The sequence below is a fragment of the Cydia pomonella genome, chromosome 22 (assembly GCF_033807575.1).
Source record: "Cydia pomonella isolate Wapato2018A chromosome 22, ilCydPomo1, whole genome shotgun sequence".
Lineage (NCBI taxonomy): Eukaryota > Metazoa > Arthropoda > Insecta > Lepidoptera > Tortricidae > Cydia > Cydia pomonella.
Window position 1 is genome coordinate 4326395 of NC_084724.1, and position 13607 is coordinate 4340001.

Consider the following 13607-nt stretch of genomic DNA (forward strand, 5'->3'; position numbering starts at 1 on the left):
TATATTCAGTGCCTAAAATGGCCATTCACAATTGCATTGAAACTATAAGCGATAAAATTAAAACAACTAATCAAACTTTATCGCCTGTATTACGCAAGCCAACACGATAGGCCTAGTTACACGGAGAAACGAAGAAAAATATTTATCGCCTAGTGTACAGCTATCCTACTCTAGTATTACCTCTGCACATCTACACACACATAGGCTGATTTCCTCCACGGTATCTAGTCAGTTGGAGAAACGCATAACGGAATTAGTTTCGGAATAAAGGCTGCTACGTATTCGAGCGAAATAAGGCAGCGTACCAATGTACCAGTCACACGGTTATTTACCTTCTAGTCGGTAATTATTCTACTGTATAATTGTATTGTAAGGTATCATCAACAGAAGCATTTGATCCCCACAAAATAAAGCCGTAAGTCATTATACAGTAGAATAATCGGCATTATTTTGTGGGGATCAAAATTAAATGGTTCCGTTGATGATACCTATGTACGTAATACAGAACGGTAGCCCAGTGTACGGCTATCCTACGGTACCTTTGTACATCCACAACAATAGCAATGATAGCGGCTATCCTACGGTACCTTTGTACATCCACAACAATAGCAATGATATTAGCAACAGCACAGCGGAGAAGCCCTATCGCCGAGCGAGCCAGCGGCCCACAGTTGGCCTTACAGTACAGTAGCCCAGTGCACAGCTATCTTGCTCTAGTGTTACCTCTGCAACCTACACAGGCTGCTTTGGTCTACAGTATCCAAAGTAATGATGGGAGACGCATAACGGAGATAGTTCCTAAATATAGCTAAGGTAAGGATTAGAGAGGAGTAAAGCAGCTTACTAAAGTATCATCGGGACGATTGGTCTACTTCGCTTACTTTAATAGCATAAATACTTACGGTCTTATTTTATGTGGATTTTAACGTTTCCTTGTGAAGGGTTTTTTTTTTCACTGACCCTTTGTACATCCGCGTTTCCGCTACGTATTACAGCACTTTAGCGAGCCAAGCTCAAGCCAGGGCACCCCCAACACTGGCTGCTAGTACAAATGTTAAATAAAGTAACCCATGGCCGATGGTGTGGAAGATGATTAACGGAGATAGTTCCAAGATAAGGCGTAGATGGGAAGATGCAGTGAATTTAGCGACGGTACTGTTCTACTTTGCTTATGTTTATTATATAATGACTTACAGTCTTATTTTGCGGGGAGCAGCTGCTTATGTGGACACAATGTTTCTTACCTTAAAAAAACATTGCAATTGTTTTTGTATACTGTACCTTTGTACATCCACGGCAATAGCGGTGACATTAACTACAGCACAGAGCGGAGAAGCCCTCTCGCCGAGCGGCCCAGCGGCCCACAGTTGGCCTTGCGCTACGTAGTACAGCACTTTAGCGGCCCAGTCTAAAGCCAGGGCTCCTCCGACACCGGCCGCTTCCACTACGGTTTCAGCTGTGCCGCCGGTGAGGCGGGTGCGTTTTATCTCGTTCGTCTAAAATGTAAGAAAGTTACGGCTGGAGTTCCACGTTCAAGGAATTTTACCTAACAATACTCTGTGAGTCTATCTCGCAAACTATATATAATCAAATCTATATCTATATTTATTATATTGTCGAACCTGCTCACCACATTTCACGAAAATCACAGCTGGACAGACATACGAAATCATTTTTACCCAAGCTGAAACTGAGACCCTCACTCTCCCTCGGTCAATAAATATAAGATGAAGTCCCAGTGAGTCCCTTAAATTTTAAGAAAGTAGACCTTATTCTACGGCTATAAAATAACGCAGCTAGTGGTCGTGGCGCAGCCAATTGTGCGCCTTATACAGCAGGTATTACTAGTTGAGAGGGCATCTAGATCCACTCTAAAGTAGACCTTATCTCACCGATATAAAGTTCACGTTAGCTCAGCATCGCTCTGCAGCGCGGCTAGTGCTCGCAGCGCAGCGAGTTGCGCGCCCCATAAAGCGGTTATCACTGGTCGAAATAGCACCTAGGATCCACTCTAAAGTAGACCGTATTCTACGGGCATAAAGTTGACATTACCTCAGAATCGCTCCAGTATAGCAAGCGTTGTGATGTTAAAGTTGCTAAAGCGCGTGGTGCGGCGAGTTGTGCGCCCCACACGGCCGGGATGACGGGTTGGGAGGGCGCGTCGAGGTCTAAGCCGCGAATGGAGCCCGCCCTGCCGACCACCACCACTTTCTCGTGCACTGCGGAAGGAAAACTCATAAGCTTAGAAATAAATTAAAAGTAGAAAAAATACTGTCTTGGGTGAGACTTGAAGTCACGGCCACTGGATCGGTAGCCCAGTGCTCTGCTATCTGAGCTACCAAGACCTCCCCAACACAGCAAATATATATATATATATATATATATTTATTTATTTATTTATGATACAGGAGGCAAACGAGCAGACGAATCACCAGATGGTAAGCGATTACTGCCGCCCATGGACACCTACAACACCTGAGGGTTTGTAAGTGAGTTGCCGGCATTTAACATGGGAGTACGCTCTTTATATTTCCATCATATAGACCTCATAGGGAAGCACCCTGGAGACATCTATCGTAAGACCATTACACTTCTTAAACGGCTACCGGAGTTCCTAGTCATATTGGAAATTCACCAGTAGCGATGCGATATCACATTAATGTTGTATCAAGCAGAAACGTCTTCGGTCCGCCAATGAGACATAGGTGTGTGCAGTTGCTTCATGACTGATCGTAAACTCTGAACTTTATTGCAAGTGCATAAAGTTCATCTTAGAGTGTTGAGGCTTACCTTCACAAGTGACATTATCTTTAGCCAATCGCATAACGTGCTGCCACGCACACACACGCGTGTTCGGTCCGTCGATGAGACACAGGTGTGTGCAGTTGTCATTGCTTCACGATTGATCGTAAACTTCAAACTTTATTGCAAGTGCATAAAGTTCATCTTAGAACGTTGAGGCTTACCTTCACAAGTAACATTATCTTTAGCCAATCGCATAACGTGCTGCCACGCACACACATGTGTGTTCGGTCCGTCGATGAGACACAGGTGTGTGCAGTTGTCATTGCTTCACGATTGATCGTAAACTTTGAACTTTATTGCAAGTGCATAAAGTTCATCTTAGAATGTTGAGGCTTACCTTCACAAGTGACATTATCTTTAGCCAATCGCATGACGTGCGGGCACGCACACACACGCAGGTTCGGTCCGTCGATGAGACACAGGTGTGTGCAGTTGCCGTTGTTGACAGCGCAGGGGTTGGAAGGTAGCGCTGGTTGGCGGCTAGGGTGGATCACCTGGGGATGTAGAAGATTTTTTAGAGACGATACCAAAAAGATCTAGGTTTAAAGTGGAATATCTCTGTAAGTTATGTTATCAAATATATTTTCAAGTTTTGTATTTAACTTGCAATTATGAAGCGAGTTGCAGTCGACTATTTATACACGTAAAAAAAAGTAAATGTAGATCTTGTGTGAATAAATTAGAATGAGACCAAGTTGAGTTAGCAGCTATTTTGATAGCCCAGATTGTGCAAGGATAATTTTAAACGTCAAACATCTATGAAATTTTGACGTTTAAATAAGACTTGCGCAATCCGTGCTATCAAAATCGCTACCTACTTAGCTAGTAATTAAATATTAATTGCTGATCATTCGCTGTTCAATTTGATAGCAAAAACTTTCTAGCAGAACCCTGCTAAATATCAACAGAAACTGCAATCAAATTCATGCAATAAGTTCTACAATTCAAATACCTGGAGCCGGTAAGACCAAGTTTGTAGAGCTCCCAAGAATTCAATAAAATATTCATATTTCCATATTATATTAGTAACTGTTGTAATGTATTTATTTACAGTATACCGGTATTCATTTTCAGAAATACAATTTACAGAAGAAAATTATTTATTTTATTTTATTAGTACCTCATTAATTATACTTAACCTATCAATGATAATGTTATAATATATGTATGTTATGTGTATTGACTTATTATAAGTATGTAGGCTACTCCAGGCCGCGTAGCCAACAAATCGTTAACGCTCCGTAGCGTATCGTTGTCATCTCTATCACTCTTCCACATCAGTACGACAGAAATAGAGAAACATGACTACGATACGCTACGGAGAGTTCACGATTTGCATGTTGACTACGCGGCCTGTACTGCCAGAAAGCACCATCTACCCTGTCCGCGACTGTGGTTACGAGACTGTTGGTGCTGCCGCGTACACGCCACACCAGCGACGCCACCCGCTAATCTAGAATTGTTTTATAAGACTCACCTTGATATCAAAAGGCTGCATCATGGTCCTCTGCACAACTTGCACGTCACTACCGTTCCATTTATTAGCTCGCATCACACTGTATAAACAATAAAATATTTTAGCTCAAAGTCAAAGAAGAAGAAGGGAAGAAGACAGTCAGCTTCTAGTAGCGGAGAGGAAAGTTTTTCGCAAGACCCTGGAACCTATACAGAGAGATGACGGCACCTGGAGAATCCGGAAAAATGCCGAGATCGAGGAGTCAGTGGCCGAGCCCAATATCATCGGCGAAACGAAAACCGACACACGCTGGTTTGGTCACCTACTCAGAATGGGAGAGGATCGGGCTGTCAAGAGGGCGTTCTTGGGACGACCGACTGGTCGCCGTCCGGTGGGTCGGCCCAGGTATCGCTGGGAAGACAGTGTGGCGGCGGATCTGCTTCAGCTTCGAGTCAGTAACTGGCAGGAAGTTGCGCAGGATCGGAACAGGTGGCACTGGTGTCGGAGGCCAAGATTCTTTTTGGATCACTGAGCCAAAATAGTTAGTTAGCTCAAGGTTAATCTGACTTCACTGTATGGTATCAGACCGCTCAGCATGACTTGCGTTGTCGTGCGACTGCGTAGTTTTATAAGATGTAATGTTTTGAAAAGATATGTGTCCCGCCGAGTTTCGTGTCGGTTCCATATTGGGATACCCTCCTACAACTTAGGAGGGATTTAAATCTCGGGTCAGAGGTGTACGGTTAGAGCCGGCGTAGCTTTATCTGACGTTCATAAGCGTATTGTAATATGCCTACTTGATGAATGAACTATCTTTATCTTTTTGTATGTCAGGCGCAAATTCAATTTGAGCGCGACACGACAAGTCATGCTAAACTGTCTGTAATAGTAGTAGGTATAAAGTACCTGAGCCAAAGAAGGCCTACCGTAATTATTTTTCGAATGTGGACTGGCTACTTGACAGTTTTTTGTAAATAATGTCAAACGATCTTGATTTTCCTGAGGATCAAATGTCTATATGGGACTCATGGCATTTAAGCAATACAAAGGTCAGAAATGAGAGTTAAAGTCTGAAACTCGACGATTGAAACGCCTCTAACAAAATGATAAGGTGATGTGACGTCTTTTCTATTTTTGAAAGACAAAAAAAAATTTTATTTTAGACTTCGGAGCCTTGTATTTTTTTATAATCTCAATAATTTTTTTAAAAATTCCTCTTTTTTATAATGGATGGCTCATTTTCTATCCATTTAACTAAATTTTGTTATAATATTCAACATGTATCAAGTACCCAATTATGTATGGTCACAGACTTTGAATTGCTGATCCATTTAGGGTTCAAGCCAATTTGGCGGTCAATACTAACGGTATGAAAAGTCCAATGTGAAGTGAACCCTAAATGGCTCGACACTTAAAGTTCCTGACTATATTAGCGAAAAAGGACGCTAATTTGAACCCATATTGTTAGAATTATAGATAATTTATTAACTAAATTAATCGTTACATTACTGTTTTATTTATTACAGTTTATCATAGATTTGGTAATATAATAATATTGATAATAATTAAATAAGTAGTTGAATTGTTGTTACGATTCTAGTCCTCGCCAACGCATACTGTCACAGTGGCGCCAGAGTTATCGGCACCGTCCGCCAACGTCGGTCGGCGGGGTTCTCACAGGGCCAGCATGCGTTGACGTGAACAGGTGTTCGGTTACTAAGATAGTGCTTGTTTAGTTTATTTGATATCCGTGTACCAGTACTTTTCAAAGGTTATAAATTGAATAAAAGTTGTTAAAGTGTCTTGAGTGTTTAACTGGAGCTCGCCGTCCTACAAATTCAGAAGTAAGGGATGTAAAGGAATTGTAAGTATCAACTCCTTGAGTCGAACCAGTGTTCCGAATAAATAATAAAACGTGAGTATTGACGTGATTTCATGATTGTTGCTTGATTTAATAAAGTGTGCTAAGTGGTGCCAATACGTAAATAGAATAAGCTACTACAGAATATTAGTGTTTACGCGCGCTTAATTATGCTTATATTCATTACCAGCTTATAGGTAGAATATAGCTAAGCTTACGGTGAATATAAGACATAAATTGAATACGATATTGGATATTGTTTACCGTATACATGAGTATGAGTTTACAAAAACGGACCGTTTTATTCTCACTCTTTTCACGTGCTGCGTTATTGTTTTTTTTTTAACGGTAAGTAATTTACAATACAGCAATTGAATTTTTGTGTTTAATTACGAAACAAAACGCGAGGTTGTTAAATAAGGATAGTTTATTCACGTTTAATACTGGTTGCGTTTATCGTATGCATGTTTAAGTATTTTTAAGTTACTAGCTCTATTAATTCCGATATATGGTAACCACAGTGCTAGTACCTCACTGATCTTGACCCGAAAAAAAAAAAAAAAAAAAAAAAAAAAAAATGTTTTATGCTTTTATATCGTTATTTTACGTTCGGTTTTATGGTGGTATATCTTTAACGGTCGCTGTTTTCATTCCACCCTCATTTCTTTATGTTAATTTCGAAGAGAGATTTGTGCTAGAAATTTATATTCTAGGAAATGGAGGACGATCAGAGAAGGTCGCGTGTACTGACGACGCCACCTTCTGGTCAGCATCGGTCACGCAGCAGGACCAGGCGCGCAGACCGACGAGGAGGTCGTCGTTCGCGTAGTAGGGGCAATCGTCGGGGACGCGACCGAGCCAGTGACTACCGGTCACGCAGTCGGCGTGGCAGCACACGGTGGCCGCGCAGCCGGAGCAGACAGCGCCGTCAGCGCGCACGGGAGCGCGCTAGCAGACGCCGGTCTCGCAGCGATAGCTACAGCAGGCGCCGGACGCGCAGTCGTAGCAGCCACCGGGGTCGCGGTCGTCCAAGCAGGTCTCGCTCGCGCGGCCAGCGGCAGCGTAGCGAGAGACGGCGGGCTCACAGCAGGGCTGCAGCTGTGTCGACCTCGCCACAAGGGGGACAACGTGAGCGCGGAATTGCACGTGAGTCTCCGAATGCTCGGTCTGTTCCCAGTAATAATATTATCATTTCAGAACTGGTAGAGGTTCTGCGTACCATTGGCGATAAAGGCTCCAATGAAAAATTGTCGAATCAGAATACAGTACCTGAATTTGATCCAGCTTCTAAGGAACAAACAATTGCGATGTGGATACACAAAGTGAACGAGTGCGCAATTATATATAACTGGAATGATCGTCAAACCGTGCACTTTGCGTTACCAAAACTTAGGGGTCTGGCTCAAAAATGGTACGCTGGCCTCTCGACCGTTATGTTTTCCTGGCAAGAGTGGCAGGAAAAGTTAAAACTAGCATTTCCTAGCGATGATAATTATGGACAGTTACTTACGACAATGCTTGCCAAACGCGCTAGGTTTAATGATTCATTAGAAGAGTATTTCTATGATAAAATAATGTTGTTAAACCGTTGCGGGATCACTGACAAGAGGGCCGTTGATTGTTTAGTATTCGGAATAGATGATCGTAGTGTCCGCTTAGGGGCTGAAGCAGCTCGTTTCAATAGCCCAGATCAGCTCTTGCCTTTCTTGAAGAGCGCCAAGAATAGTTCATACGTTGATCGGAAACCCAAAGGTAGGGTTGAGACAAAATCCGAATTAGGTAATAAGAATACGGTTAGTAATGATAGGTCTATAAAGTGCTTTAATTGCCTACAAGACGGCCATTATAAATCCCAGTGTCCTAAACCTCTTATGAAATGCGGCAAATGCATGCGATTCGGTCACTCCACTGACAATTGTCGATCCAATAACAATAAGGACATTGAAAGCACTACCAAAACCTCAAAACCAGTTATGCGTGTAACAGAAATATCTGATCCAAAGTCTGCTAAGTACTTTAAGCAAGCGTTAGTTAACAAAGTGGTTTGCGAGTGTTTTGTTGATTTTGGTAGTGCGGAAACGATGATTATGGTAACATTTGCACGGGATTTATCCTTAATATGGGAAAATGATATCTCGTTAGCCCCATTGAGAGGATTCGGCGATGGTATTGTTAGACCGTTAGGTAAATGTAAACTAGAACTAGAAGTAGACGCAGCAAGGGCATACGTGGAATGTTTGATAGTACCGGATAACTTTTTAGAGAAACCTTTACTTGTTGGGCAAACCTTTACCGAGCTACCACATATCGTGGTGTACAAAGATAGTACATGTTTGCAAATAAGTAGTTCAGATGACTGTTTAGATTGTAGGGTTAAACTAATTTGCGCATCTGATACGAGGATCGACGGGTTGACGGCTGTTGATTTTACAACAGAACCCAAGTATACAGGAGAAGTTTACATCGATGGTAGTACGCGTTACCAATCCGGGCGTGAGCACTATATAGTACAGGGACTGTTCACGGTGACTGAAGGTACTGGGGTAGCATTAGTAAAAGGGATATCGACTGGGCCATTTACCCTTGATAAAGGATCGTTGTTAGCCAGATGTAAGCGCGCGGAAGAAGCTCAGCCTGGTAGTATGATAAATAAGGTTATGCGTGTTAATGTAGTTCAACCAACGCGGGCTATCGTGGCAGAAGATTTAGGGCCTAACACGCTGGACAGTGAAACTACGATTAAGCTACTAGGCTTACTTAATAAATATCGTAAGACTTTGGCATTTAATCTACAGGAATTAGGTAAAACAGATTTAATCGAAATGTCAATTCAGTTAAAAGATGATGAGCCTGTAGTATATCGTCCGTATAGGTTACCATTTGTTGAAAGAGAAAAAGTAAGAGATATGGTGCAAGAGCTCATCGATTGTGATATAGTTCAGCCTTCGACATCCCCCTATGCGAGCCCTATAGTCCTCGTTAAGAAAAAGACCGGTGATATTAGGCTTTGTGTGGACTATAGGGCTCTCAACAGGAAAACTATAAAAGAAAATTTCCCACTACCTAGGATCGATGATCAGCTCGATGAGTTGTCAGGATTCAACTTTTATACTACTCTTGACCTGGCATCTGGGTATTATCAGATTGGGGTGAAAGAAAGCGATAGGCCTAAAACAAGCTTCGTGACGCCTGATGGGCAATTTGAATTTAAAAGAATGCCTTTCGGTCTTGTCAATGCGCCGTCGACGTTCATGCGTATGGTTCATTCGGTACTAGGTACGGCTAACAATCACGTTGACAGAGACAATGACTCATCAGGTAAGACCAGTAAAATAGCATCAGCTTATATGGATGATATTATAATACCGTCCAAAACTATCGACGAGGGCATTGCTAAATTAGAATTGGTTCTACAATTGTTAGAAAACGCGGGATTAACGCTTAAACTTTCTAAATGTTGCTTTTTCAGTAGAAGTGTAGAATATCTTGGGTTTGAATTAAGTTCGGAGGGAATAAAACCAGGTGCTCGTAAAGTACAGGCGGTTCAAGATTTTCCTCAGCCTCGGGACCAACACGGAGTTAGGCAGTTTGTAGGCTTATGTAGTTTTTTTCGACGTTTTGTGAGAAACTTTGCAGTTATTGCAAAGCCACTTACTGTTTTACTTAAGAAAAATGCGCCGTGGGTTTGGGGCGAACCCCAGATGCACGCATTTACAACCCTGAAAAATGAACTAGTTAGAAAACCCACTTTGTCTCTATATGATCCAAAGGCGGTCACTGAAGTTCATACTGACGCATGTAAAATCGGAATTGCAGGCTTATTGATGCAGAGGAATAACGATGGGATTCTCAAACCGGTAGCTTATTTTAGCCGTCAAACTACTCCCGAAGAGCAACACATGACATCTTACGAGCTCGAAACGTTAGCGGTTGTAGCGTCGTTACAAAGATTTCGGGTATATCTCATTGGGATCACATTTAGGATATTCACGGATTGCAACTCTCTTAGGGCGACCTTCCTCAAACGCGATTTAATTCCGAGGGTCGCTAGGTGGTGGATCTCCATGCAGGAGTTTGATTATACTATTGAGTACCGACCGGGAAAGTCGATGACGTATGTCGATGCTCTCAGTAGAAATCCACCACCCAGTGGCGTTCCCATACGGCTAATAAATACTATTGTATCGGGAGAGTCTGACTGGTTAAGCACAGTACAAAGTTCTGATTCGGAAATCCAAAGTAAGATTAGCATGTTAACAGACCCGAAATCAGCGGAAGTAGTAGAGGTGATGGAAAATTACGTAGTTCGCAACAAAAAATTGTACAGGAAAACAGATGAGGGTGAGAGATGGGTGGTACCAAGGGGAGTGAGATGGCAAATACTTAAACAGTGTCACGATGATATTGGCCATTTTGCGTTTGATAAAACATATGCTAAAGTAAAAGAAACTTATTGGTTCGGTAAAATGAAAAGGTTTATCAAGAAATATGTCAACTCTTGCCTAGAGTGTGCTTATTCCAAGTCTTCTGGGAGGAAAAGACCATTATTGCACCCTATTCCAAAAATAGACACTCCGTTTGGAACCATCCATCTTGATCATGTCGGTCCCTTCGTGAAGAGCTCAAAGGGGAACACACATATTTTAGTCATAATTGACGCATACACAAAATTTATTGTTTTAAGACCTGTTAGGAGTACAAAAGCGTCAATCGTTATAGATCGCTTACGCGAATATTTTAGTATCTTTGGTGTACCAAAGCGGATAATTTCAGATCGTGGATCGTGTTTTACTAGTAGTAAGTTTCAGGCGTACATTGACGAGTTGGGAACCAAACATATTCTCAATGCTGTGGCTACACCAAGAGCAAACGGACAGGTTGAGAGATATAACCGGACATTACTTGATGCACTCACAGCTAAATGTCTAGGCCAGGACGAGCGTAAATGGGATTTAAGTGTACCTGACGTACAGTGGGGTCTAAATAACACCTTAAACAAAGGAATAGGTACAACTCCAGCACAAGCTTTGTTTGGTACGTCTTTAACAGGTAGTTCAGAAGGTAGGATCAAAGCCTATTTAGATAATGAACTCGTAGATCGTAGCAGTACGGTTGACGAAATAAGAGAAAATATTAACAAACATATTAAAGAGTATCAGCAGAAACAAAAACAAGCGTATGACAAAAAAGCTAGTATACCGTTAAAATTCAAAATTGGCGATCTAGTAAGCATTAAAAGAGAAATTCCGTCAACTGGTCAAAGCAGAAAACTTGTACCTAAGTATCAAGGGCCATATCGTGTCACTGCGGTCTTCGATAACGATCGGTATCAGGTGGAAGATACGCCTTTAACAAAGAAGTCGAACCGAAAATATTGTGCTGTAGTTTCTGTGGATAAAATGAAGGCATGGCTCAGTTTTGACAGAGCGAATTTCGATTCCTCCCCAAGCAGTAGTGACGAAGGAGAGGCTGTGTCGTGAGTGATTGTCCAGTAGTTTATTTTGTGTTGATTTATATCATTAAGAGGTGATTATATAAAGATTGTCTATTAAAAGGCTGACAGGCTCAAGGTAGAAGCGACTTGGACTGTTATTCGTTGTAGCATATGCGGTGGGCTCAAGGTAGAAGCGACTTGAACCATCACTAGTTATAAAGTATGTGGCAGGCTCAAGGTAGAAGCGACTTGAACTGTCATTAGTTGTAAGATGTGTGGCAGGCTCAAGATAGAAGCGACTTGAACTGCGCCCTGATTGAGGTGGTTTCAAAGTAGTAGCGACTTGTACCACTAATTTCATGATTAATTAAGTTGGTTGCGGTTTCAAGGTAGAAGCGACTTGTACCGCATTTATAAGTTTATATAGAGTCAGTAGGGGCAGGCTCAAGGTAGAAGCGACTTGAACTGCGCCATGATTGAGGTGGTTTCAAGGTAGTAGCGACTTGTACCACTAATTTCGTGGTTAAGTAAGTTTGTTGCGGTTTCGAGGTAGAAGCGACTTGTACCGCATGTGTAAGTTTATATAATAATATTTGAATATTATGTATATTATTATAAGATTTCAATAAAAGTTATTTTAGCCATGTGAAGGCAACGGTTTTGTAGAGTGCCACGGCCTATTTGTAATAATTTTGTGATCTATATCAATGGCTCAATTTACTATTCTTGTACACGGGACGTGTACATGTTGCGGATGGCCGAATTGTTAGAATTATAGATAATTTATTAACTAAATTAATCGTTACATTACTGTTTTATTTATTACAGTTTATCATAGATTTGGTAATATAATAATATTGATAATAATTAAATAAGTAGTTGAATTGTTGTTACGATTCTAGTCCTCGCCAACGCATACTGTCACAGTGGCGCCAGAGTTATCGGCACCGTCCGCCAACGTCGGTCGGCGGGGTTCTCACAGGGCCAGCATGCGTTGACGTGAACAGGTGTTCGGTTACTAAGATAGTGCTTGTTTAGTTTATTTGATATCCGTGTACCAGTACTTTTCAAAGGTTATAAATTGAATAAAAGTTGTTAAAGTGTCTTGAGTGTTTAACTGGAGCTCGCCGTCCTACAATATACACATATAAAATAATTAAATTTTGAAAGAAGGTAAGCTTATAACCGGGCCTTTTTGCTTCTGCCTTGGAAAACAACAATTGACGGACTGATCAACGTCACTCAGCAATAAACTATGAAACTTTCATTAAATAAAGTTAATCGAACGTTTTAACGATAACAATGTGAATTTGTGCACCTTAAGGGTCCCCAGCAAGCTCGGTTCTCCATACAAACGTAGTTACGCCACAAAATAAAAAATTAACAGAAGGTCCGTTCCCGCCGTTCTTGAAAATACATACCTAAACTTGCCCGACCCACTTATCATGTTTACATTCCTTAGAGACTGCATTTTGACGTACATGACAGTAGGTACCTACGTAGCGGCGGGGACGTCACGTAAGCAACGCGCGCACAGCCTGACTAAGCTCTGCCCGAGAGTGCCCGAGAACGCCTGTAAATGTAACGTCTGTGTGCGTGCGGCGAAAATGGCACTTTGTACTGAGCGGACTCTCTGCTCCGGCGCGCGCCGCCGCTATTTACTTTGTGGTTACGCTCTGATTTTAAATTAAAACGACTAGCTAGATTGCTCTGATACTTTGTACTTACAATAGGATAAGGTATATCAAAGAGAATTTGAAATAGACGTGGATTGTCAAAGAAAATTTTGCAGCCACATTAAATTTACTGCCATCTTTCGACACATGATTAAAACTTTTAGAATGCCATTTGACTTTGATCCTTATTCTTTAACTGATGAAAAAAAAAATGAAAATGAAAAATGATTTATTTAGGTATCAAAATTGCAGCTTATCACACAGTAGAAAAGTATTACATTTTTAGGAGCATTCTATTGTTAGAAAGCCTAGGAATAGTGTCCTGAGCCCTAAACTAGGTAAACCTGTCTTATAGGGATCAGGGAACCACCGCTA

At 41.6% G+C, this 13607-nt stretch overlaps 2 protein-coding genes and 1 non-coding gene across 3 annotated transcripts in view; 1 reads left to right on the forward strand and 2 right to left on the reverse strand.

Moving 5' to 3' along the window:
- The window catches only part of LOC133529953 (NADH dehydrogenase [ubiquinone] 1 beta subcomplex subunit 3), a 197330-nt gene that overhangs the window by 112028 nt on the left and 71695 nt on the right, over positions 1 to 13607 (forward strand). The window lies entirely within an intron of this gene.
- The window catches only part of LOC133530406 (low-density lipoprotein receptor-related protein 1), a 168260-nt gene that overhangs the window by 84727 nt on the left and 69926 nt on the right, over positions 1 to 13607 (reverse strand). Inside the window, exons 33-36 of the mRNA XM_061868314.1 lie at positions 4283 to 4361; positions 3143 to 3299; positions 2053 to 2219; positions 1282 to 1496 (exon numbers count right to left, since the gene is read on the reverse strand). Coding sequence (XP_061724298.1) covers positions 1282 to 1496; positions 2053 to 2219; positions 3143 to 3299; positions 4283 to 4361 — 618 coding nt within the window. The remainder of the gene's footprint in view (positions 1 to 1281; positions 1497 to 2052; positions 2220 to 3142; positions 3300 to 4282; positions 4362 to 13607) is intronic.
- On the reverse strand, positions 2273 to 2345 carry Trnag-acc (transfer RNA glycine (anticodon ACC)). The gene has a single exon. It is a non-coding gene; the product is annotated as a tRNA-Gly (tRNA).